Source organism: Haemaphysalis longicornis, unplaced genomic scaffold, assembly GCF_048455015.1.
Source record: "Haemaphysalis longicornis isolate Haplotype H1 unplaced genomic scaffold, Haemaphysalis longicornis Haplotype H1 scaffold_6, whole genome shotgun sequence".
Lineage (NCBI taxonomy): Eukaryota > Metazoa > Arthropoda > Arachnida > Ixodida > Ixodidae > Haemaphysalis > Haemaphysalis longicornis.
In genome coordinates, this window is record NW_027526407.1 from 19,379,653 (window position 1) to 19,406,547 (window position 26,895).

The 26,895-nt window shown below is 43.4% G+C and overlaps 1 protein-coding gene across 3 annotated transcripts in view; it reads left to right on the top strand.

The window, feature by feature from the left end:
* Positions 1 to 26,895, top strand: part of LOC144142278 (uncharacterized) — an 89,948-nt gene that overhangs the window by 35,009 nt on the left and 28,044 nt on the right. For all 3 annotated transcript variants that reach the window (XR_013316932.1, XR_013316933.1, XM_077673655.1), the window contains exon 4: positions 24,067 to 24,162. Coding sequence is in view for 1 of the 3 variants with exons in the window: in XM_077673655.1 (XP_077529781.1) it covers positions 24,067 to 24,162 (96 nt within the window). In the remaining 2 variants the exon portion in view is untranslated. The remainder of the gene's footprint in view (positions 1 to 24,066; positions 24,163 to 26,895) is intronic.

A 26,895-nucleotide genomic window follows, 5' to 3' on the forward strand; every position in this document is an offset into this window, starting at 1 on the left:
CTTGCTACAAACCTGCCTAAAATACCAAATTGTTTTGTCTTTGAAAGGAAGAAGAATTGCTGCGTTATCACATCTTGTATACAACAAAAAATTACACTTTTATCCACGTAAACATTTCGCCGCAGAAATTTTGCTTTTTCAAATTGGCGCAAACCTAATACTTATCAATTCAAAACGTTTGTGAAAAGCAGGTTAAGACGCATTGCTGAAAATAAAGTGAATAGCGTCAAATAGAACAAAAATTCTTTTGTATCTTCGTATTTTTTTGTAAAATATTTGCGGCTGCATCAGTGATCCAAAAGACACCGAGACGTTCAGTTATATAATTTAACTTTTGGAAGGTCGATTTGTATTTTCTCCAGTGCTGCTGCCACACACCTTCGTCAATTTCTTTTAAATTATACGGGTGTTTGTTTTTGACAACTTATTTGGAGGTTTTCTGGTCTTAGTACGTGTTTTAGGTATCGCTTATGGAATCTGATTGTAAAAGCTTTTCAAACGAACCATTGAATGTTTCAGAAAATGTGAATTTGTATTTCGAAAAGAGGACGCTGGAGTGCGGCCGGTTACAGCGCGACGGCCAAACATTCATCCGAGTCGTTATTACAATGAATCCGTTCGTAATGTTTGTTTTTTGTTATTTTTGCTTACTTTTTATAAACTTTATTGCGGGTACTACAATACCGAGCGCTACATTTTCGTATTTTCTGAAATAAATTCCTTAAAAACACAAAAAAAGCTGCCGAGAGCTTCTACTTTTAAAACGTTAGAATAAATTTTCTCTGGTAGAAGTACTCGATACACATGCATTCTTCAGCGAAAATAATTTATGTATCATATGCCGGGGCAGCCATTTTGGATGCATCAGTTATCGCGCTAATGGGTGCGGTAAGAAAAGAGCTCAAGGATATACGGAACAGAAGATTTGAAAAAAAAACGACTCCTATCATTCCCGACTTACGGTCAAGGTTAAGTGAAGCAATCAGCACGCGTATTGTCTGATAGGGGAGGCTTTGGCAAGTGCAGGTAATGAAAAGTAATGAGCTCGGATGAATCATGAAGGGTTTGAACAGAAATAATTACGAAACTGAACATTTCAATTGGGTATGCCTTGGTGTAAAAGGCGCCCATGTGAAAACTTGTGACTTGATTTTATTTCGCGGGGTTCATTGCACACCCAAAATTTTAATATCTTTTGAAAGAAAATGTGTAGGCACAAACATTTTGCAGCAAAATGATGCCACATAAATTCCACATTTATAAAACGAAAAAAAAATCACATTTGCAAAAAAAGTGAGATTTTTGACTTGGCCTCGCACCCCAACTAACGACAGCGACAGACATGAAAGCCAGACGGCGGAAATCGACGCCCCGCGCTCATTTGAAACCAGTTTATTACCGGGTAATGTGATCTGCATAATATTACGAGACTGTTGTGCGGGCACGCTTGTGTGTTGTGAGTACCAAGGTCACTTGTTTGATTCCCGCCCGTGGCGGGCGCTTTTCTGGTGCAGCGGAAAAGCGAAAAGGCTCCTGTTTTCGAGATGTTGCCCCACGTAAAGGTAACTAGGTGGCCAACATTCAACCAGAACCCTGCACTACGGCGAGGCTTATCGCCTGTGCTGTGTTAGCGCTTTAAACCACCCAATCAATCAATCAACCAATCAATCAATCAATCAATCAATCAATCAATCAATCAATTAACCAATCAATCAATCGACTGCTGGCATACAACCAGCCCGCCCACAAGGCATGCTTCCCGTTGGGTTGTTCATAGGTTCGTGAAGACGTGCCCCGCGCATGTAGCTCGAATGAGCGGGGCAGCCAAATGGACGCCCGCCTCCCTAATATGCTACGGTATATTCGTCTCACTCTGGCTTCGCTGAAGACCATAAAAATTCTTACTAATACTGCGCTATCCATTCAGACTTACGTTTAGTTTAGTTGGTGGAGTAGCTTCTGGCACACGCCAGAACCACATAATTTTCACCACTCGTCCACACCCCCACAGAAGGGGACCACACGGGGGGGGGGGCGGCATATTATTACCTGTGCCTAATAATACTACTATTGCTAATAATAATAACAATATAATAATAATAATAATAATCTTTCAATCAATCAATGTTTATTAGAGTGCCCAGGAACAGCCGAAGCCTTGGTTCTGGCGCACTGATGAAGACAAAATTCGGCACGAATATACAGCAGAAACTCACAATATAAACAGTCAACGAGAGGAACGAGCGAAGAAAAGAAAGAGCAGTAAAACCCGAAGGATAATAAAAAGGTATTTCAACCAAAATTACACGATTAAGAAACTCCAATGCTGGATCAATGGCAAAAGTATGTGGAACAATGGTCACAGCAGTTGGGTGAAGCAAGCAGACATAAAAACATATTCGCAGATATAGGCGAAAACACAAAGCTTCAATTAAACATGAATGTATGAAACAAAATACAGGAACTGATTTATGAAATTACAGCAACAGAAGATGGAAAGTAAAAGACACAACAGTGTGGCTCCTCGCGGCACAATAAATCGGGTGCTATAGAAGGCAAGTAATAATAATCAATCAATCAATCAATAAATCAATCATGTTTATTTACGTGCCCAGGAACAGCCAGAGGCCTGAGTGCTGGCGCACGGGTAGTTACATGAAAATAAAATACAAGAAACATATAGCAAGAAACAAACAAGCGATAAGACACACACAAATTGAAGTAGTGAAAATGACAGAAATAAAGCACAAGCGGAGCCTGGGTACAGGTAAAAAAAAAAAGAAGATGCCTATGTTGCTCTGCCCGTCGTAAAGGCCACACGACAGGCAGAGCAACAAAGTTTGACAGTTATACAACAAAAACAACGGCAAGAGCGTAGAGACAAATGAAAAAACGAACAAATGACAATAAACAATTTCAAAAATAGGCAACTATCAGTTGGATAGACACAACCGCAGAGAAATCAAATTCCAGAAAAAAAAGAACGACAGACATATCATAGGTGTTTAACATACTGCATTCAACAGCGTTGTACGGTAAACTGTAAAGGATTTCTGAAAGATGTCAAGGCGTTCAAAGAAGCGGTTGTAACAATTCTGTATTCTGCGCACAGGAGAATGATTGGAGTTGCGCGCAGCGGTCAAGAACGGGCGATGCGACCTGGTGGGCCTTTGTGGTACACTAAACTCTAAACAGTTAAGCAGGTCTGCGCAAGAAAGGTCACCATGAACAATTTTGTGAAGAAATGTAAGGTCTGCACGCATACGTCTGCAGTTCAAGGAAGGGATGGAAGGGACTATGGATAAGTCAGAATCAGGATGAAAACTGTGATTGTGATGACAGTGTTTAATATGGATAAAAACTTCTTCTGCACACGTTCTGTTAATTCACTACTAGATTTGGAAATGCCGTTCCAGGCAACAGAAGCATATTCTAACTGTGGTATACATATTGCATTGTATAGCATTAGAAATGGACCTGGAGAAGAGAATTCCTTTGTAATCCGACACACATTTCCAAGGCTTCGGAGTGCTCGCCGGGTGATGAGCCTAATATGAGGAGAAAAAGAGAGCGTACTGTCTAAAAGCACCCGTAGGTCCCTAATCTCCTCAACCCTTTGCAGAGGAGCTCCCTCAATACTGTAGGAAAACAGCAGACGGTGGGTTTTCCGGCCGTAGGTGACAACCTTTGTTTTAGTGGGGTTTAAAATTAGGCAGTTTTTCCTGCACCAGACCGATAATTCCATTATTATTAATAATATTAATAATAATATTAATAATATTCAATCAATCAATCTCTTTATCAATCAACCTTTATTTTCGGTGCCCAGGAACAACCCTAAGGTCTTGGTACCGGTACACCATATACAAAACATACATAAAAACAAACTAAAATTAAGACAACACGACACCCAAAACCGTATGCATGAAAGAAACAATAAAGTAAAGATAGTTACAGTTATCTCAGAAAGCAAAACAGCAAAAACAAAAAAAAGAAAAGAAACAGGAGACCTAGCGTTGCAAGCCATTACACTCGGATAGCAAAATGTTCAAGGCACGCGAAAAACAGGAAATACTCACTGAACATGACAGAGATAAGTTATACGCGTAAAACGAAGGTTTCATAACAAAATGTTCGGAAGTTTCAACTTTGAAAGAAGCTCAGCATTACAAGCACTGGCACTCAAACCTACAGAAATTCAAGCAACGCAAAACCATGAAATGTGAAAAACAAACAAACAAGAACATGATTTGCCTAAAATAAATACGGCACATAAATTTGCAATGATATAAAGCCACTTAAGCTACAACAGTTTTCAAGTCGTTTGAGAACAAAGAAAAAGAGCTCTGGAATATATCAAGACGATCAGAATATTCATTATATGCACATTGTATTCTGCAGATGGACGAGCGTCTTCTACTTAAAGCATCTGTTCTAAAAGTTCGAAATGTTCGGAAAAGTTTGTTCGGCAAGTTGACATTGATAAGTGTAACCAAGTCGTCACACCAAATATCCCCATGAAGAAGTTTATAAAGAAAGATAACATCAGCTCGCATTCGTTGACACCGATGGAAAGGAAGACTTTTCAGAAAAGGCACACTGCCATTAGCGTCTTCTTGCACATGACGGAAGTGGTGCTTAAAGATAAAGAGGAACTTATTTTGAACTCTTTCGATACGGTCACTATTGTTCCATTCGAAATAACAGACCCGTATTCGAGAAGAGGTAAGCAGAGAGCCGAATACAACTTGAAGAAAGGAAGAGGACGGTTAAACTCTCTAGAATATCTGCAAACAGCACCCAGACATTGAAGAGAGCGACGGGTAATTTGTGTAACGTGGGAAGAGAAAGTCAGAGAAGAATCAAATAGTTCTCCCAAGTCTCGAGTTTCAGTCACCCTCGGCAATGCAGTGCTTGATATTTTATAAGAGTATTGCAGCGGTTGAGTTTTTCTACTATAGGAGACAACTTTCGTTTTTGAGGGGTTCAAAATTAGGTCGTTTTTGGTGCACCAACGATGGAATGACGCAATATCAGCCCGAAGATAATTACAGTCATGAATATTACACACTTCTCTAAGGAATTTCATACCATCAGCATACAACAAACAACAAAATTTTGAATTACAGAAGGAGCATCGTAATGAAAATGGACAAAAGAAGGGGACCATGAACAGATCCCTGGGGTACACCACTGGTTGCTTTGTACCTAAATGAAGTTTGACCGTTAACACTTACATAGCAATAATGCTGCTGGAGATAGCAACATATAAGACCCACCAAAGAAGCGTGGACATCTAACAGAATGAGCTTGGCAAGCAAGAACGAGTGTTTGACTACATCTAAGGCCTTGCTCATGTCACAGTAGACCACATCAAGCTGGCTTCTACCAACGATTGCAGGGACGGCCTGCTCCATAAAGCACGCGAGGTTTGTGGAAGTTGAACGACCACGCATAAAGCCATGTCGATTAGGAATGAGGACGTGTTTAGGTGAGAAAGACAAGACCATATGAAGAGATAACTCGAATATTTAAGGGGCAGAACAAAGGAGCGAGACTGGCCCATAGTTTATGACGTCAGTTTTTGGGCCTGACTTGAATACAGGGAATACGCGAGAGATTTTCCATGAGCGAGGAAACGTGCCAGACCGGAGACAGTTATTAAACATTGAGGTCAACACAGGAACGAATATGTTTGCATACGTTTTTAGAGTGGCGGCAGGAATACCATCTGGGCCACAAGAAAGCGAGGGCTTTAGCCGCTTGATACTGGTCCGCAAGATGTTCTCATCCAGTTGGTAGCAACCAGAGTTACCGCCCTGCTGACAAGGGGAGCTACTGTTATCACTGCCACCGCTAATTCCAAAAAAAGAACAAAACTGACGAGCAAAACAGTCGGCCACCTCCGCAACCTCATTGCCGTTGGAGTCTAGTAAACAAATAGATTCTTTAGTTTTACTATATCTTGAATGAACGTACTTCCAGAAAGCTCCCGGTTGATGGGTTGCTTTAGCTTCTACTGACGCCAGGTACGAAGCATGATCACGCTTGTGCAATATTTTGCATAAGGCACGTAGGCGCCGAACTCCTGAGCGAACGGGTTCGCACAAGAGCGCTTCGTCTTTCTGTGCGCATGTTCTTTGAGTTTAAGGGCATCCCGCAATTCAGAAGAAAACCAGTGTGGGAATTTGAACTTTTTTGGTAAATATTGCGGGATGTATTTCTTCATACCCAAAAGTAAAGTCTCAGTAAAACGGTCAACTTGTTCATTGACATCAGTTTCGTCAATGACTGTCGACCAAGGGGCAGCAGAAAAGTAATCATACAGCCCAACGTAATCTCCCCGGGCGAAAGCGTAGCGAGGTTCCGTGTTGCAGGAACTTACGGAATGGTGGAGCATTGTGGGAAGGGAACAGGAAATAGAAAGAGCAGGATGAATTCTGTCAGGTCTAACTAAAGGACAAGCAGAGTGTGACACACTAACATCATCAAAATTCGAAAAACACAGGTCCAAAATGTTTCCACTGCAGTTTTCTATGTGATTATGCTGTGCCATGGAAGTGAAAGACGAAAAATATAGTAATCTATTACCCTTTTGTTCAATGTGGTGGTTATGGTGGGAACAGGTTAGATGGCTCCACTGAACGCCAGGAGCGTTAAAGTCTCCAAGAAGGAGGACTTTGAGGTTGCAATGAGTAATAAACTACTGTTTAATTGAGGAAACTAACTGACTGAATGCGTCAGGAACTATATCAGGGGGAATGTAAAAAAACCCCAACAAGAAGTTTTTCAGTTTTAGAGATAAGAATTTCAACCCATACAGACTCATCTGCATTCTGAATATCACTACAAAGCACACTCGGGAGAGATTTGTCGACAGCAAGAAGGACCCCACCCCCTTTTTGTTTGCTTCCCGTCAAGGCAAGGTCACTACGATATACATGGTAATTTTGAAGGAAATAATCACTGGATAGGATATCAGGGCACAACCAAGTTTCAGAGATAGCTATTAACGAAAAACAAGAAGCCAGAACATTACCAAAGAAGTCAGTTGCCTTGGTACGAAGACCACGCACATTCTGATAAAACACATCCAAAGTACTAGTCATCATTGCTTTTCTTATGTGATGCGCTCAGAGCTGTGAAACATGCCTTCGCGAAACATGCCTCGAAACTCCTTAAAGAGGCAGTCTTTCGGCCAAACAGCGGGGTCATTCAAGCGCTGGAAAAACTCCTCACTGACGGATATGTAAAAGGATGCGTACGTGTCAAACTTAGTCTTCAGTCGTCGGCAGCTCAAGGACGAGACACCTAAGGTTGACAGATGGGCATTAAGGCTAGCAGAGGTGTTGGAATAATAATAATAATAATAATAATAATAATAATAAAAAAAATAATAATACTCAATCAATCAACCTTTATTTTCGGTGCCCAGGAACAACCCTGAGGTCTTGGTGCTGGCAGACCATATACAACACATTAATAAAAGAAACGTAAGACAGCATGGCAAAACACCCAAAATCGCCGATATGACAGAAAAGCAAAAAAAAAAAAACAGCGTTGCAAGCTATGGCATTCGGCCAGCGAACCTTTCAAGGCAGTTGAGAAAAGGAAATATACAAAAAATACACAGTGCACATGATGGAGACAGAGTGTACATATAAAACGAGAGTTTTGATTTTTGAAAAGTTACACTGCAATAAAATATTACCCTAAAACGACCAATGCCTTTGCGCTGTCCGATCTTGTCGAGACACACAGCAAATAGAGCAACAAGTTGACAGAACAACAGCGAAAAAAACAATGGCAGGAGTATTGGCATAAATGACTAGACCAACAAATTGCAGAGATAATAAAAATGATGAATGAAACAACCAATTCCTTGTTCTTAGTGTGTCAAGGAACAATGAGCTGGTCCAATAGAGGGCGACACATTGAGGTATAGAGGTGAAGAAATGTGTCTCGATGGTGGAATTCTCTGGAGACACGACATGTTGCACCTAGTGTTCGCAAAGCACGACGGGCAATGTCATTATTTTGACCTGTAAATGTGAGCTTAGAGTCAAACAATCTCCAAAGCCTCTGATTTGGCATACCCGATTCAGATCTTCTTCACTTATGCGATATGTGAAATTAATATAATCTGTTTTACCAGTAGACGACACCACTTCGGTCTTTGCACTGTTGAGTATCCACTTATTTCTGTTGCACCACTCCGAAAACGCGGCGATATCACTTTGCAGTTGTGCACAGTCTGACATATTGCCAATCACTTTGAATATTTTTATATCGTCGGCGTATAGCAAGAACGATGAGTGCTGAATTGCTGTCGAAACATCGTTGACAAACAGTGAAAACAAAATACGACTAAGGACAGAGCCCTAAGGCACCTCGCTGGTTTCTGAGTATGTTCCGGAGTGTTTCCCGTTACAGTGAACGTAGCAGTGACGACTGGTAAGGTAGTCACGAAGCAGATCCAGCAACGGATCAGGAATGCCAAGGTAGGAAAGTTTTCTACACAACATTTAATGGGAAACTACATCGAACGCCTTGCTAAGGTGACAGTATACCACGTCAAGTTGGCCTCGGTTTTCCACTGCCTTTGACGCATGTTCCATAATAGAAACTAAGTTTGTAGTGGTCGAGGGGCCACGTATAAAATCATGTTGATTTCGAATAATTTCATATCTTACTCTGGATGTAATGAGGGAATGAATTATAGATTCAAAAATTGTAGAAGCACTGCACAGGAGGGAATTCGGTCTATAATTTTTTGCATCTGTTTTTTACCCGGATTGGTGTACAGGTACAACTTTAGCAATTTTCCAGCAGTTAGGAAACGTTTCAGTACCAATACAGTTGTTAAACACGCATACAAGCCGTGGCGCAAGGATAGGACTGAAAGCCTTGAGTAGAGCCATGGGAATGCCATCTGGGCCACACGCTAGCGAGGGCTTCGCGTCCCGTAGGCTTTTCATCACGCTTTCCTCATCTACAAATGCCGTGCTCGGTGCCATACCGCAAGAATTGGAGATGGGAGCTGACGGAACGTCGCAGGTATATCTATACACCGTTTTAAACTGCTGAGCGAACGCGGCAGGGACGTCATCGATGATTACTCCATCGGAGTTAAGAAGATTAATGCATTCAGTGTTACGCTGGGGTGATCTACTGCGGACATATTTCCATAAATCTTTGTGGTTCCTTTTAAGATTGCCGTCTATCGACGTAATGTATGCAGCCCGATCACGATCATACAGTTTTTTACAAAGTGACCGGTATTCGTTAAATTCTAACTTCCATTTTGTCTCCCCATTCTTTTGAGCTTTCCTGTGGGCACGCTCTTTGCCTTTTAGTGCCGACCGGAGTTCACTCGGGAACCAGAAAGGATACTTCGAAGATTTGGATTTCTTTAGTGGTATATATCTGGGCATACCTTTTTGCAGTACTTTGCTTAATTCGCTGGCCTAAAAATATGGGTCATTTGACGCGAGGATTGCCGACCAATCAAAATTCGACAAGTACTGGTAAAAACTAATGTTATCACCTGCACCAAAATTATAGCGGGGGTGTTCGGAAACACGTGGCTTGGCCTTTTGCAGATCACTTTGAAAAGGTAGTACTATAGATAAGGGTCGATGGTAATTGTCCGGGGTAACCAAACCAGTAGGGCTTATGTTGACACTGATGTTTTTGATGTTTCAAAAACAAAGGTCAAGTAAGCTTCCAGCAGAGTTCACCACGTGGTTGCACTGTTCAAGACCAGTAAATGAAATAAAGTCCAGTAAGGCTGAAGCCTTTTGAACAACGTAGGTATTGTAAAGAGAAATACTAAGGTCACCCCATTCTATTCCCGGCTAGTTCAAGTCACCGAGAATCATGATACGGTGTTTAGGATGAGAGAATATTACAATTTCTATCAATGTTAAACAAGTTTGAAAAGAAACCGGAGCTATGTTAGGAGCTAAGTAAAATGCACCAAGCAGGACGCGTTCGCCACCGATGCAACACAATTCAATCCAGACAGACTCATCATCTGTCTCCAGGTCTGCGCGCCTCACGCAACTGAATGAGCTATTGACGGCTATCAAAGCTCCCCCTCCCGTGCGTGTGGCACGGTCACTGCGGAACACGTTGTAATAAGGCGGAAAATAATCTTTAGACGAGATACTGGGTAAGAGCCAGGTCTCCGTAAGAACAACCACAGAAAAAACTGAGGAATATACATTACAAAAAAACTCTTTAGCTTTAGTCCTTAAAAGACAGACATTTTGATACAAAACGTTTAGGGACCTATTCATGAGTGACCTGTTCATTTCCTAACTCAGATGCGTGCAGGTGACGATCATAAAAAATTCCCTGGAAAGGTTTAAAGAGGCAGTTTGTCGGCCATAGGCCCGGGTCCTGCAGCTCCTGAAAGGTTTCGTCGTCTACTGCAACATAAATTGAGGCATAGGATTCGTACTTGGTTTTCAGTATTTTACAAGCTAACGGTGCGATCGCCACGCTGGAAACATATCCCGACACCTGGGAAGACGATGTTTCAGGAGCCAGCTTTGTCTCGAACAGCGCCTTGGATCGCCGATGTTGACTGGCTACCGACAAAGTTGTACTTGTTGCCAGTCCAAAGCACGCAGGTGATCGTTCTTTGGTCGGACGGCGAGAGCCTGTTGCCTGTAGAAGTGGTGGGCTCTCATCAGTGGTGGACAATTTCGAAGGCGTGTCCGAGGCAGCAGTTCCGGGCGCTTTCGGCTGCACTGGCCCCATGGGCCCGTATACAGACGGCGAGAGCGCCGGAAGCGGCGACGATTTGTCGCCGGGCGGGGAAGCACAGGCGGACGACTTCGGCGACGCTACCGCACCAGCAGAGCCCGGCAGCGCAGGCCACACAGGCGCACTGGTAGTGGCCGCCAGAGTAGGAAACGAGGTCGATTCAGAGCGTTGACGCGTCAGCTCGTTGCGAAGCGTATGCACTTCCTGCCGCAGCGATTTAACAGCAGCTGCGTGTGCTGCGCATCCGTTCATTCTCGTCCTTCAGTTGGGAAACCTGATATGTCAGAAAGAAGATTCCCTCGAGCGCGCGAACAAGCAGGCTGCGCAGGGGAACGTGCTCAAGGTCGGCCGGTTGCTTAGGTGGGGCGGCCGGTGCCGTCGTCGCCGCCGGCGGGGTAGGGGAATGCCCCGAGGCTGCTTCGGCTCCGTCGGTCAAGGCCATGTCACGGGTAGGCCTAGGCGAAGCGGCGGCACACTCACACTTAATCCGGGTAAACTGCCGCTCCCCAGACTTCAGCATGTTGAGCTCATAGTCCGGCCAGGTGACACACTTCACATGAACACGTTTCCGTACTCGGCGCCGTCTTGGAAAAATAATTAATCAATCAATCAATCATGTTTATTTACGTGCCCAGGAACAGCCAGAGGCCTGAGTGCTGGCGCACGGATAGTTACATAAAAACAAAATACAAGAAACATATGGCAAGAAACAAACAAGCGAAAAGACACACACATATTGAAGTGGCGAAAATTACAGAAATAAGGCACACGCGGAGGCTGGGTACAGGTAAAAAAGAAAAAAGAATATGCCTTTGTGGCTCAGTTTATTGTAATGAATACACAACAAGCAGAGAACAAAGTTTGACAGTAGGACGACAAAAACAATGACAAGAGTTTAGAGACAAATGATAAGACAAGCATGATAAGTAAACACTTTCAAGAACCGGCAACTATATTGGTTAAACAGAACCACAGAGAAACCAAATTTCAGCAATAAAAAAAAAGAAAAACAAACGACAGAGATATCATAGATGTTTAACATACTGTGTTCAACAGCGCAGTACGGTAAATTGTAAAGGAGCTTTGAAATATGTCAAGGCGTTCAGAGAAGCGGTTGTAGCAATTCTGTATTCTGCGCACTGGAGAATGATCGGAGTTGCACGCAGCGGTCAAGAAAGGGCGATGCGACCTGGTGGGCCTCTGTGGAACATAATAATAATAATAATAATAACGATAATAATAATCAATCAATCAATCAATCAATGTTTATTAGAGTGCCCAGGAACTGCCGAGGCCTTGGTTCTGGCGCACTGAGGAACACAAAATGCAGCACTGATGTACAGCAGAAACTCACCATATAAACAGTCAACGAGAAGAACAAGCGAAGAAAAATAGATCAATAAAACCCTATGGATAATAAAAAGGTATTCCTAACAAAATTAGACAATTAAGAAACTCTATGGTGGATCAATGGCAAAAGTATGTGAAGGAATGGTCACAGCCGTTAGGTGAAGCAAGCAGACATAAAATCATATTCGCAGATGTAGGAGAAAACACAAAGCTTCAATTAAACGTGAATGTATGAAACAAAATACAGGAACTGATTTATGAAATTACAGCAACAGAAGATGGAAAGTACCAGATACATCACTGTGGCTCCTTACGGTACAATAAATCGGGTGCGACGGAAGGCAAGTAGGATACCGTACTATATGACAAGTCAATGAAGCAATTACAGCCACAAAGTCACGAATATATAGGACTTACAAACAAGAAACAAGAACTATAAAGACATTGCACACATAAAAACGACAAAAAACAGTGCCGAAAAGAAGAGTAATTAATACTCTTGTAGTATTAAAAGAATAATTAATAACCAACCAATCAATCAATCAATCAATCAATCAATCAATCAATCAATCATGTATAATAATTGTGCCCAGGAACAGCCGTGAGGCCTTGGTGCTGGTACACAGATGGATAGAGGTAAAAAAAGGAAAACAAAAATTGAAAGGAAAGAACACTTTGACAGCGTATAAAATAAAAGAGTAGAAAAAAAAACTTTTAGAATGTATATTACAAAGTATACCGTACAAATCACTACAAAACGTAGATAGCGTATACACTACATGCAATGAACACAAAAAAACTGACAGGATACACCAGAATTAGTAATTACATCGTACCGATGAAACAGAACATCTGCACACTACAGATAATCGTGTAACCTTATGACAGCAATCCATAAAATGGAAAACAACAAAAGAGTCAGATAAACAGCATACTCTCTATACAGTAAGGCAAGCAGGTAAAAAGGAGTTAGTATAACTAGAACAAGATCCATCAGTATGACTGAGCCAAGAAATATTCCATATAGTTCCATGTAAGACAATAAGAGGGAGCATATTAGCGAATGAGAATTCTGGAAGTGTCTCAACTGAACTGATTGAGGGAGCTGTTAAAAATATCTACGTCTGCAGAGTAGAAGTTACACGTGTTCTGCAGCCTGAATCGCGGGCAATGTCGGTTACAGGAGTTATAGTACGAAAAGGATGACATTTTCTTTTGGTTTTAATAGGCACTCTTAGCTGGAGCTCCGAAAGCAGTTGCGCACTGCTAATTTGTCCATGTGTGAGCTTAAAAAGAAATAAGAGGTCAGCTGTATTGCGCCTAGCCTTGACCTCAGGCAGCACTTGCAAGTACCATGGTCCAGAGTTAAGACGGTGATACTCATGAGGGAAGCGATGTGTTAAGTATGGACAGCAGCTTATTCTGCACTTTATCAATGGCCCTGCTGTTAGATTCGCATGTACCATTCCAGACAACCGAGGCATATTCCAGCACGGGACGACAGACAGTGGAGTACAGTTTCAGGAAGGACTTTGCACTACGGAATTCTTTAGACATCCGGCAGACCATGCCCAAGCGGCGGAGAGCTGCTGTTTTATGAATCGAACATGCGGTGTAAAAGTCAGCTGGTTATCAAAGAGCACGCCAAGATCAGTTGTCGTCGAGATTCGAGGCAAAGGAACATCGTGAACTGAGTAGTGATAAAGCAGGCAGTCTGTTTTACGCGTGTATGACAACACTTTGGTTTTCGCGGCGTTCACTATCAGTTCGTTCTCTTTACACCAGAGTGTAAATGCATCCACGTCTCTTTGCAAATTCCCGCAGTCGCTAAGAGATGAAACTTCCCAAAAAATCTTGATGTTATCAGCATAAAGTAAAAAAGAAGACTGCCTTATAGCAGCTGAAACATCATTGACAAATAAAGAAAACAAAAGAGGGCCTAGAACAGACCCCTGTGGCACGCCACTTGAAACGCAGTAACGATAGGATAGCTGGCCGTTAACATTTACGTAGCAGATCCGCCCATGCAAGTAACTAATTAGGAGGTCAAGAATCGAATTATCTATGTTCAGGAGTGACAGTTTAGAAATTAACAATGGGTGACTGACCACATCGAAAGCCTTGCTCAGGTCAAAGAACACAGTATCAAGCTGCCTCCTATGATGAACCGCTTCGGACGCTCGCTGCATGAAAGAAACGTGGTTAGTGGTTGTGCAACGTCCGGACAATAATAATAATAATAATAATAATATATTAACCAATCGATCAACCTTTATTAAGGTGCCCAGGAACAGCCGAAGCCTTCGTGCTAGCGCACTTGAGGGGGGAAAAAGGCCGCATTAAGATACATCAGCGGCTGACACATAAACAGCCAGTAAAAAAGGTGGGTGAGTGAAGAACAATAAAAAATAGAAACACTACTGAGAATAAAATTACACGTGGTACCCAAACTACATTACACGACTACCGGATACTGTAAATTATAGTACATTGCAAAAACACCCCGTACAATAAACATAAAAATACGATGAAGCATCATTACTAAACAGCGCAACAAAAACACGGACTTTAGCTGAGGTACACAGGACGAGCGCTGACTTTCAACTGAGCTTTTATTGAAAAAACACATATTTATACCCCACACACCAACACACACGTGCTACAAATGCCCACAACAAAACAAGCGATTCATCATAGCGGTGCTATGACGTGCCGCACACGCTCTACAAATTCGCATTAAGAACACACGCACTTGAAATGATAATAAGTCCTATCAAGCCATGACACACGTGTTGCACCCCCAGATTACTTTCTATGTTGCGCTCCTTCCCCCTTGTAAACAATCAAGTTCCTTGGCTGACAGAGCAACCGAAGGTACGCTGACGCAATTTCCCCCCAACCTAGCAATTTTCGCTGCCTCCACTATCTCCCCTGTCATCTGGTCACTATGGCGCTGAATATCTTCGCATTTCTCGAACATGGGAATGCACTTTCCGGTGGTGCCTTTGCAATCTCGGCAGTGAATGCCTAACTGCCCTTTGACACTGGTTGGTACGTTGTTGCTATGCTCCCGGAGCCTTGTATTGAGACACCTTCCCGTCTGGCCCCCGTACTTTTTTCCGCATGGCAAATGCGAAGTCATTCAGCGCCATAGTGACCAGATGACAGGGGAGATAGTGGAGGCTGCGAAAATTGCTAGGTTGGGGGAAAATTGCGTCAGCGTACCTTGGGTTGCTCAGTCAGCGAAGGAACTTGATTTTTTACAAGGGGAAGGAACGCAACATAGAAAGTAATCTGGGGGCGCAACACGTGTGTCATGGCTTGAGAGGGCTTATTATCATTTCAAGTGCGTGTGTTCTTAATCCGAATTTGTAGAGCGTGTGTGGCGCGTAATAGCGCCGCTATGCTGAATCGCTTGTTTTGTTGTGCGCATTTATAGCACGTGTGTGTTGGTGTGTGGGGTATAAATATGTGTTCTTTCAATAAAAGCTCACTTGAAGGTCAGCGCTCGTCCTGTGTACCTCTTCTAAAGTCCGTGTTTTTGTTGCGCTGTTTAGTAATAATGGATAACCAACTCGCCCAATACTGCACTTTGATGAAGCATCAATTACAGGAAATAGCATGAACCAAAGTACAAAAAATATTTGTAATTATTCTTCACAGAAAGGTATAAGTTATACAAACATTTGTTACTGTGGCCTGCCCGGGCCACTTAAAAATATAGTATGAAGAGTTGACTACACAAGTGTGTTATAGTACCTACAATGATTACGCCCGGAGCATGAACATGATATACGAACAAATGAGAAGAAACTCTGCGAGAGCAACGCACACATGAGGAAAATACCTGAAGCACACGAGTACTGTCGAAATAAAGCTGGGACGCCACACCTAACAGCTTGATACCCCTCAATGAGACGGCGAAAAATATAAATTTCCCCGGAGTGAAGGTTATATAGGCGTTGTAGTCTATCAAGAGGAGAACATCTGCAAAGTCTTGCACTCGTTCGGAAAAAGTGGTTAATCCTTGTTCCTTTTTTCGAAACACGAAAACCGATTGATGCAAGCAGTTCCGGGAACGAAATTGTGTCATTAAGCACTTTGTATAAGAAAAGAAAGTCTGAGCGGGTTCACCGGTAACTTAATGATAGTGTTATAGGAAGTGGCTGAGAGTGAAAACGATGCATAAATATTGATAAAAATTTGGTTTCTACAAGGCTCTACACGTTAACAATTAGATATTCAGTTTTCATTCTAAATGACTGAGGCATTTTCAAGTTGAGGAATACAAAGTGCCACAAAAAGCTTTAGGAAAGAATGACGAGACGGAAGTCTCGTGAAAACCAGCATTCAGCACCAAGCGAGTGGAGCACCCTCCGAGTGAGTTGATTGACATGAGCGGAGAAAGTTAAGGCGCTGTCGAAGGACAGTCAGAGGTCATTGATCTCGTTGACATTAGACAGAAAACCGTTATCAATACTGATGCGAAAGAAAATGGGGTTCGTTTTCGGGTATAAGCCATGACGCTTGTTTTCGCAGGATTAAGATTTAATCTGTTATCTGAGCACTTGTAAGCAAAAAAATATATCTTCCGGCAGCGCATCGCAGTCATCGATGGACTTTATACGTCTGAATATTTTGAGGTCGTCAGCGTAAAGACGAAAAGAAGACTTTTTTTTGCGACTGACATATCGTTTAAAAAATTGAGAACAAGGGAGTGCCCAACACGGAGTATTGGGGCAAACCGCTTGTTGATATATACATAGAGGACGTCTGCCCATTACTCTAACGAAACTTAACCGATTGCTTAGATAGCTACCCAGAAATTCCACGAGTGGCGTATCGATGCCGAACTGCAAAACATTATCAAGTGACAACGAGTGGCGGACCACATAAAATGCTTTGCTCAGGTCACAGTAGACCACGTCCAAGTGGCCTCGCTCGGAAAGTACAGCAGAGGCCTGCTCCATGAAGCAGGCGAGATGGGTTGTTTTCCACCTTTCTGACATGAAAACTTGCGGTTTACTTCTAAGAAACTGCTTTAAAAAATTCGACGATACCTTTTGCAGCGCTGCCTCAAAAAAACTGAAAGCAGCACAAAGGAGAAAAACTGCTCTATAGTTTGTTGCATCAGATTTGGTGCCTGCCTTTAAAACTGGGCGAACTCGAGAAATGTTCCTCTTAAGAGGAGATATGTTTATTTTTAGGGCGCGATTGAATATCGCAGTTAAAACAGGAACAAAATACTACTGAATGTTTTTAAAATAGCGGGAGGTCTTCTTTGAGGACCACACGACAGCTTATGCTTCATGCGACTTAGACTGTGATGCTCCAACATCTCGTCCATTTGCACTATGCTAGAACCCGGTACATTATTCAACATTGCATTTACTTCACTGTAATCGCTATGCCTATATGTTTTACTAAATTGCTGCGGAAAATTGTTGGCAACATCATAAACGTCCTTCCCAGAGGAATCAAAAAGACCGATTTGCTCATGTGAAATATTGTTACGGGGTGGAATATATCTCCAGAAGGTTGCAGGCTGAGAATTAACGCTGCTCTCCACACAGTGGAGATAAGAGCGCTGGTCCCGCTCATAAAGACGTTTGCATGTTTTACGGTAAGAGCGGAAGTCCTCTTTCCATTTTTTAAGCGCGGGTCTCTTATATTTTGTGTGGCAGTGGTCTTTTATCATAAGGGTGGTGCGAAGTTCATTAAAGAACCAAAAGGGGTGTTCTGAACGGCATGGTTTGCACTTGGGAATACACTGATTCATACCGATTTTGACTGCTTCATTCAACAGCTGGACCTGCGCATCGCAATCAGGGAGTTCTTGAATTTGCAACCAATCGAAAGAAGAAAAAAAGATACACAAGCCCATGTAATCACCACGAGCTTTACATCTGGGGGGCAATTCATTATTCTTCAGTTCAGCACTGCAACGCTGAATCGAGACTAAGCAGAAACTAGAAAAGGAGGATGTATCTTGTCTGGTTTGACAAAAGAGATACCAGACAACAATAATCCGCGTTTCGAATGTCTGAAAAGCAAGGGTCAAAGATATTTTGAGCTGTGTTTGATATTTTTAGCTTGCACCATGGATGTGAAGTCCATGAAGTCTAAAGTTATCCTGGATTTCTACTGCACGTAATAATTGTAGTGTTGATGGGCAAGATGTTTTCATTGTACACCCGGTGTACTAAAATAGCCCAGAATAATATTCTCGTTTTTCGGGTGTGATGAGCAAACTTCTTCTACAGACGTAAGGAGCTTTTTAAAGGCGATATAGGAACGTCACGTGGAATGTAAAACTCAGCTTGTAAAAGCTTCTCACAGCTAGTCAGACGGATGTCCAGCTGGACAGACTCGTTGTCACCCTCAAGTGAATGACGCCGCATAGTTGGAAAAGCGCTATCGACTGCAACTAACACCCCGCTTCTTTTTGTTTCACCCAGAAAAGTCCCTATCATTACGAAAAACTGGGCAATTTTTTGGACAATAATCGTAAGAGCTAATGTCATCAGAAAGCTAGGTTTCAGAAATAACAATAATCGGAACATTTTAAGAAATCGCATTTGAAAATATTTCAGTCGCTTTGGTGAGAATGCCGCGCGAATTCTGAAAATAGATGTCCACCCTTTCGAATCTTTTATTCGTCATTTTGAACATCGGTGGTACGTAACATGTCGGCATGCAGCTTGCAGGGAAGGGTTTGTAAAGGCAGCCTTTGGGCCAAAAAAAAGCATCACCCAGACGCTGGAAGAAGACCTCGTCGACGGTAACACGGAAAGATGAGCAGGAGGTATGCTTAGTTTTCAGCCACTTGCAAGCCAGAGGTACTAAATGCACTGTCGACAAGTGCTGCGTCAGTGTCGCTGAGGTGGTGCAAGGTGACAGTTTTGACACAAAGATATGCCTAGGACGTTTCGAACGCTGTAACACAGAGATGTGACATGAATCGGACGCACCCACACACCGAACGCCTGCGCTCTTTGTTTGTAAGGGCCGAGTCATCACAAAGTTTCTCGGGGGACACAGCAGTTGGCGCAGAGGTTGCCGGTGCCGGGGTCAGCTGCTCCGGCGTTAAAGAAGAAGGTGTTCCGCCTGTTTTCGCCACAACAGCGGCGAACAATGAATGGAACCCACGATGCGGGGTAGGTGTTGGTGGCGCCCCATTGAGCTCAGGTGTTAGAGAGGAGGCAGCGCGTGCGGGACCGGACCGTAGTAGCCGCTCCCCTCGAAGGCTGCGAGCTTCCAGCCGCAGCAAAGCAATTATGCCTGCCTGCTGGACGTAATCGCGTGCGTTCTCCCTACCAAGGCGGTCGTTGGCCTCTCTCAACTTCGTCTCTTCATCTCTCGTCTCACGTCTCTTCGTCTCTCTCGACCTCGTCTGTCAAAACAAAATCCCTCGAGGGCGTTCAAGAGCATTTCGCGGAGTTTGGCTGCGTCTCCGCCAAGATCGCTCGGTCGGGGAGCACCGTCCTGTTGTTGCAAACATAGGGAAATGCGATGGCTCTGCTGTACGGCCTCGCCGCTAGGACTACCTGTAGCCTCTGTCGCCGAGTACGCGCAGAAATTGTACAGAAAGGGCCGCTCTACTAGTCTTCCAACCACGCAGCTTCATGTCGGGCAGCTGCATACATTTGGAGTGTACAAGGTTTTTGCATGACGTGCTTGGAAAAAGCTCCTGTGAGCCGTTAAAAACAGCGGAGGACAGCATTGAGACATCTGTACTGGGCGGCAGCTTGGCATAAGATGGCACCCAGTACAGTATAAATACTACTACTACTACTACTACTACTACTACTACTAAAAATAATATTTATTATTATAAATATTATTAATATAATAGTAATAATAATAATATTAATAATCAACTTTTATTTTCGGTACCCAGCAACAACCAGAGGGTTTTGGTATTAGTACACCGCATTCCAAAATTATTAAAAACAAACAAAAATCAAAACGTCACAACACAGGAAACCATATGTATGACAGCAACTGTAGAGTAAACATAGTTACAGAAATCTCAGAAAGCGATACGGCAGACATACAAGACATTAGTTTTGCAAGCCATGACACTCGGCCAGGGAAACCTTCAAGCCACGTCAAAAAAAGAAAATATTACAAGCAAATACTCAATGAACATGACAGAGATAGAACGTACGCATAAAAGCATAAAACGAAGGTGTTCCAGAATGGAAAAATGATGTTTAGTGTTAACAGCTCTGACACTCAAACGTACAGAAATTAAAAAAACAGAAAAAGACAAAACCTAAAAACAAACAAGCAAGAACGTGTTTTGCATAAAACAAATACGCCAAATAAATTTGGAATGACGTAAAGACACTTAATCTAATACAGTTTTCCAGTCATCAAAAAAGAAAGAAAAAGAGCTCTAAAATATACTAAAACCATCGAATGCTCATAATATGGACATTGTATTCTGCGGATGGACCAGGGTCGTCTACTTAAAGCTTCTGTTTTGAATGTTCGGAATGTCCGGAAAAGCTTGTTCGGCAAGTAGACATTGATAAGTGCAACCAAGTCGTCACACAAAATATCACCATGAAGAAGTTTATAAAGAATGATAACATCAGCTCGCTTTTGTCGACACCAAAGGGAAGGAATGCTCTTCAGAATACACGTGCTGCCATGTGCATCTCCTTGCCCTTGACGGAAGCGGCGCCTAAAAAAAGAACGAAACTTACTTAGAACCCGTTTGGTATGTTCACTACTAGACTTGCAAGTTCCATTCCAAAAAAAAACAGAACCGTGTTCGAGAAGAGGTAAGGCGAGAGCCGAATACCACCTTAAGAAAGGAAGAGGACCTTTAAACACTCTAAAATACCTGCAAACTGCGCCCATATGTCGAAGAAAGCGTCGGGTAATTTTTGTAACGCAAGAGAAAGCCAGAGAAGAATCAAATTGCATACCCCAGTTCCAAATTTCGGTCTTCCTCGGCAATGCAGTGGTTGCAATGTTATAAGAATATTGCAGCTGTTGGGTGTTCATAGTACATGCGACCACTTTCGTATTTTAGGGGTTCAAAATTAGGTCGTTGCTCCTGCCCCGACAATGGGATGACATGATATCATGCTGAAGAGAATTAGCCCTGAACATTGCGCACTTCTCTAAATATTTAGATATCGTCAGCATAAAACACAAAAGAAGAATTTTTAATGGTAGACGCAAAATCATCATGTACATGGAAAAAAAGAAGGGGACCGAGAATGTAGCTTGGGGGTACACCACTGGTTGCTTTGTACCTAAATGATGTTCGACCATTAGCACTTTCATAGCAATATCTCTCCTAGAGATAGCAACGTATAAGACCCACCAAAGAAGCATGGAAATCCCCCAGAACTAGTTTGGCAAGCAATAACGTGTGGTTGACCACGTAGACCACGTCACGATAGACCACGTCAAGGTATCTTCTGCCAACGATTGCTCGGACGGCCTGCTCTACGAAGCACACGAGGTCCGTGAAATTTGGACCTCCACGCATTAATATACGTCGATTAGGAATGAGGGCGTGTTAAAGCCAGAAAGGCAAGACCGGGTGAAGAGATAACTCGAAAACTTTAGAGGCGGAATAAAGGAGCAAAACTGTCCTACAGTTTATAGTTTCAGTCCGTAAGCTTGACGCGAAAACAGGGAATGCACGAGATTTTTTTTTAGTGAGGGGATGTGCCAGACCGGAGACAGTTAATAAGTATTGAAGTTCACACAGGAACTAATATATTTGCATATGTTTTTAAAATGGCAGCAGGTCTACCATCTGGCCCACATGAAAGCGAGGGCTTCAGGCGCTTGATGCTAGTCCGCATGATGTTCTCGTCCGGTTTCAAACAACCTGAATTCCCGCGCTGGGGATGAGGAACGCTGCTGTTATTTCTACCACTGATAATCCCCGAAAGAAGAAAATTGACAAGCGAAGCACTCGGCCACCTCTGGAACCTCATCGCCATTATAGTCTAGCAAACGAACAGACTCTGTAGTTTACTAGATCTAGAATGAGTGCACTTGCAGAAGGCTCCAGGTTGATGAGTTTGTTTATGTTCTACCAGCTACATGTAGGAATTGTGATTAGGTTTGTGCAATATATTACTGAGGGCACGTACGCGCCGAATTTCAGGGCAAACTGCTTGGAACCAGAGCGCTTCATCTTTATTTGCGCACGTTCCTTTGGTTTCAGGTTATCCCGCAATATAGTAGAAAACTATCGTGGAAACTTAATCTTCTTTGGCGAATATTGCGGGATTTATTTCTTCATACCAAAAAACACAAACTCCGTACAACGGTCAACTTGTTCAATGACATCAGAGTGGTCAATGAATGTTGACCAAGAGGAAGCAGAATAATAGCCATACAGCACAACGAAATCTCCCTGAGCGAAAGCGTGGCGTGGTTGCCTATTGCTGGTACTTATGGAGCGATAGGGCGTTGCAGGAAGGTGACAGGAAATAGAAAGAGGAGCATGAAATGTTTCGTGTGTTCCTAAACAACAATCAGTAATTTTTTGTATGAGTATTTTTTGTAAAAATTGAGTTATACAGTGGAAACCAAGTGGTACCTCCCTAGGATGTGCGCCGACCCGTTTCTTACGACGGATCACTACGGTCCCGGCAAACACATCATGGAAACAATGGATTGAAAGCCTCAGTGATATGAGGCCCTGGCTTGCTCCGTCGGCTTCACACGACTGTCCCTCGCGCAGATAAACCGGTGTTTTCAAATATTTTACACCGCTTCGCCACCACGTCTTGACCTCCTATCTCAACCCCCGTTTGATCTTGCTTGATGTGCAAAGGTCCTCATGAAGGCAAGACCACTTGCTGAAGAGACGCAATTTTGTACTCGTGAGCAGGAGTTAACCTTCGACGACCCTTCGCGGCAGCAGTACGCCAACGAGTTAACCGTTAGAAGGCATAGTTCAGGATTCATGTGGCTGGCGGACTGTGAATTCGAAGCTACCATCGAGCCGCCGACGAATAAGAAAACACTACTACGACTACTACGCAACACCAGGGCGATGACTGAACACCAACTTTCCTCGCCCTCTCAACCCAAGGTTTATCCTTTCACCGCGCTCTCTTTCCCTCTGTCTGCCCTCGGCTTATCAGTGTCTTTCAAAGCTGCGTTGGTAGCCCTGTCACTCCGCCACTTTCCTTGCTAGGGTGCCTACATTCACGCACGTCCGCCACAAGAATGGAGACAGGCATACGTTGACACCGCCGTTTTGGGTCACTCGTGGCCCAAATAATGTTCGCCGCAATTTTCGCCACTACACGGTTTACTCACGAAGTTTAGGTCATCTTATCTGTTTCGCACTTTCACCCAATAGCGACGGCACGGGACCGTCAGAGAGTCTCCACCATGTACGGGAAGTCCATTGTTTTTCGTCTCTGCCTTGTACTGTACTTCGCTGCCCTTAGCCTTGGCAGTTTCGCACTCTCTTGTTCCTCTCTCAATTTGATCGAGCACGCGCGTGCAAAGCGCGGGGCTAGCCGGCTAGCTCGGCCTTCGTGGAGGGTAGGGTGGCCCAACATAAGCGTTTTTTTTAACTTGGGATTTCAGATAAAGTCTCGCGAATTACGCGAGTACGCGCTAAATACACGTGTTAATTTGAGGACTTAGCCCACCTGCCGCGTGAGTACCGTCTACTAGGTCGGCAGTTAGCCGCACCCCGGTCGTACGACACCCCGGTCATAAGACGCTTTCTCGTGGTCTATTGAAAGTTGTATTATCTCGGTTACGCTGTACTCGGAAAAAATAAAAACCAGGATAGGAAAATACTCGGTTTGTACCAAGTTATTCAGCTTCCAAATACTTGTACAAAGCGATTTTAAATCCTTATTCATATTTGCAAACCGACGTGTATGAGACTTTTTTATTGTCTTATGGGAAAGTGATTTTGTTCTATTTCTTTGTGTGCAGCAATCAAGGATGAATATTTGGTGGAAAAACTCCTTTATTCAAATCATAACAACTCGTGTGGTGTATTTTACGTGGTACATTTCCTCTCCAGTTCATGTAAGTGGATTCATCGAAATGTGGTATACTGTTTTTTATCTTTTCTTTAGTTTTGGAGGAAAGCCGAATATGTAGTATTTTATAGTTTCCTGAATATAAAAGCTTCATTTGTTAACGATAACGTAGTAGTTACCATTGAGGGTACTGTGACATGGTCCAGGTCGGGGGTTCAAAATGCGTTACATCTTTGTTGACATAGTAGAAAATGTTTTGGTGAATAGTACGGTATAGAGACAAGCGAAATTTATAAAAGCTGAGCAAGCTCTCTTTTCTACAACTCTGCAATTTTTTGTAAATTGTGCGTTCATCTAAAAAAGAGAAAGGGGAGCGTTCCTTGCTGATCTTGCCCTTTTTTATGTTGTTAAGAGTGTCCTGTTGAAAGAACAAAACTTCACCACTGATAGCAGCACGAAAATCAAAATATTTTTGCAGGGGGAAGGGCAGAGCAACACCTATTCTGTTTCAAACGATTTCACTCGTCGCAAACCTTGCTCGCAGTCATTCGCATATTTGACATTCCATTTTTTAGTAAGTCATAAATTCCAAACTTAAGGCAATAAATTCTAGGCATTGAATATCCAGATTTACCCCGTGATTTTCAATGGTAATATACCATTTATATATAAACACTACTGTACTATATCAGTGTTTCGTCCACGCGGAACAATCCAGAAAGAATACAGAAGCGACCACAAAGGAGCGCCATAACTTTTTAAAGCGGTTTATCAGGATATCTACGGTGACTGATCAAGCGCCACGTAGTACCATACTGCACAGAAACTTTATTACAGTATTGTAGCAGTTGTCTAGTAGTACCCTATGGCGCTAGTCGGTCATTTTATGAATGTTGAGCGTCACAGTGGGCCCTTTCTCGAACAGTTTTAGAGCGAAATCTCTTTTGCGGCCCCGTCTGTGTTTTCGTTGCGGCGTGGGCCTCCTAGCAGTCAAACGAACAAAGAGGGCACCGAAGATAGAAGAGTCAGGGCGAACAGGAAAGCTATTGGGGAACGTGCGGGAAAACTGTGAGTGGAAGGGAGGTATGCCGAGGTCTAACGAGCTATTCCCGGTGGTGGCGACGCGCTGCGACTTAACAGCAGAGTAAGGCGTGCCGTAATGCGTTTCATGATGGCGTGATGGCTTCCTCACACGAATAGAATCCTGCTTCAGCCGCTCCGGCTACATGAGCCACACGAGCAGAGGTTCAGCGACGCCAACGTCAGAATCCAGAAGTGCACCCCGCTAAAGCCGCATGTTTGCCTCGTAAGCAGCAGCGGGGTTTTCTATTCCCCCGTGTGTTTTGACGTCATTTTAATTTTAAAAACTGCCTCGGCCATCATAGCCTCTGAATGTAGCATTCAACTTACGTTAGTGTGTGTACTGAACCAGAGATACCAACAGCGGGAATCATCATGAGGTAGGCTCAAGCACCCACCCAACGAAGGCATATTGTGTAATGTTATGATCACAAATTCCTTGACGTACGAACAGTTTTAGTGGCCAGAGGAAAAGAATCTAGTCGATATTGTAGGGAAACACGAGATTGTAGGTAATACAAAGGCATAAACAAAGCGGTTCTTCATTCTGGCCGCATTTCTTTTCACTGTGCATCAGTGTCAGCCCTGCAGACCATTGGGACGGCGCGCTGCGGGATGTGGTTGTTATCTGGTCGAGAAATACCCCTCTCCATCGATTCCCTAGCATAAACTAGAAGGCATTTTTATTGGGCCAAGTACCGCACTCAGAGACGCATGTGTGTGATGAAGGTGTCCGGTTCAGAGATTATTAAACAACATAATAAACTCGAAACGACTTTCTGCGTATGTTGCCCGAAAGTGAAACAAATTTACACAAACAACCAGAAAAAAACTGACAAACGGTAAGAGAATGCTAAGCCTCGAAGAAACTTTCGAAATGTTTAAATGCAGTAAGAGCTTCAGTATGTGTTTCTCAGGTTCACAAGTCTGTCAGGCCGCTCTTCAAACGCGGTCAGCCACGGTGTGATAGCAGCGATCGACCAGGTCACACGTCGGGGACCACGCTGGCACGGTGCCCTCCGTGGTCTCCTTGGTGTCTTGAACATCGCTCCTTGGACGCGCCGCCTTCGGAGTCGGCCTGATGAGACAGCTGCAGACTTTTGAAAACACGGCCTAGCCGTTTCACTTCTGTGCGAACACTGCGACGGGCCACGGGTCCGAGCACGCGACCGCCATACGTCTAGGTCACAGTCTCACACCACCTCCCTGTTCTTCTTCCGTGGTCGTCCCGCTCGCCGACCGCTGTTGCTGGCAGCTTCCCGTTGGCCTGCTTTTGAATGTGGGATGAGTGGCCCTGCAAGGCGACGGTGATGATGATCCTCTGGGCTGTTTGAAACGTACGCGAAGAGCGTGTCTAGTTAATCGTCGTCTTCTTTCGCTTCACTTCATGACAATATCCCTCCACTTAAGCACTTTTCTATGAAACATTAGATTTCACAGGCCTACACACCACCCACACTTCTTGAAACGAATAGTCAAACATCCAAGCAATTTCACTTCAATACTACCAAGATATACACCTGTGGCCACAACACTTATCGCAGTACATAAATAGGCGAATACACGAAATGAATGAATAAAAGTACACATGACACACAATCATCACGCACGGACAAGTAACAATCGGAAAAGCAAGTGTACAGAAGGTTCGTTTCTTTTCCTAGAATACGTGCGGTGCCATCCACTGTCGTTTTATATG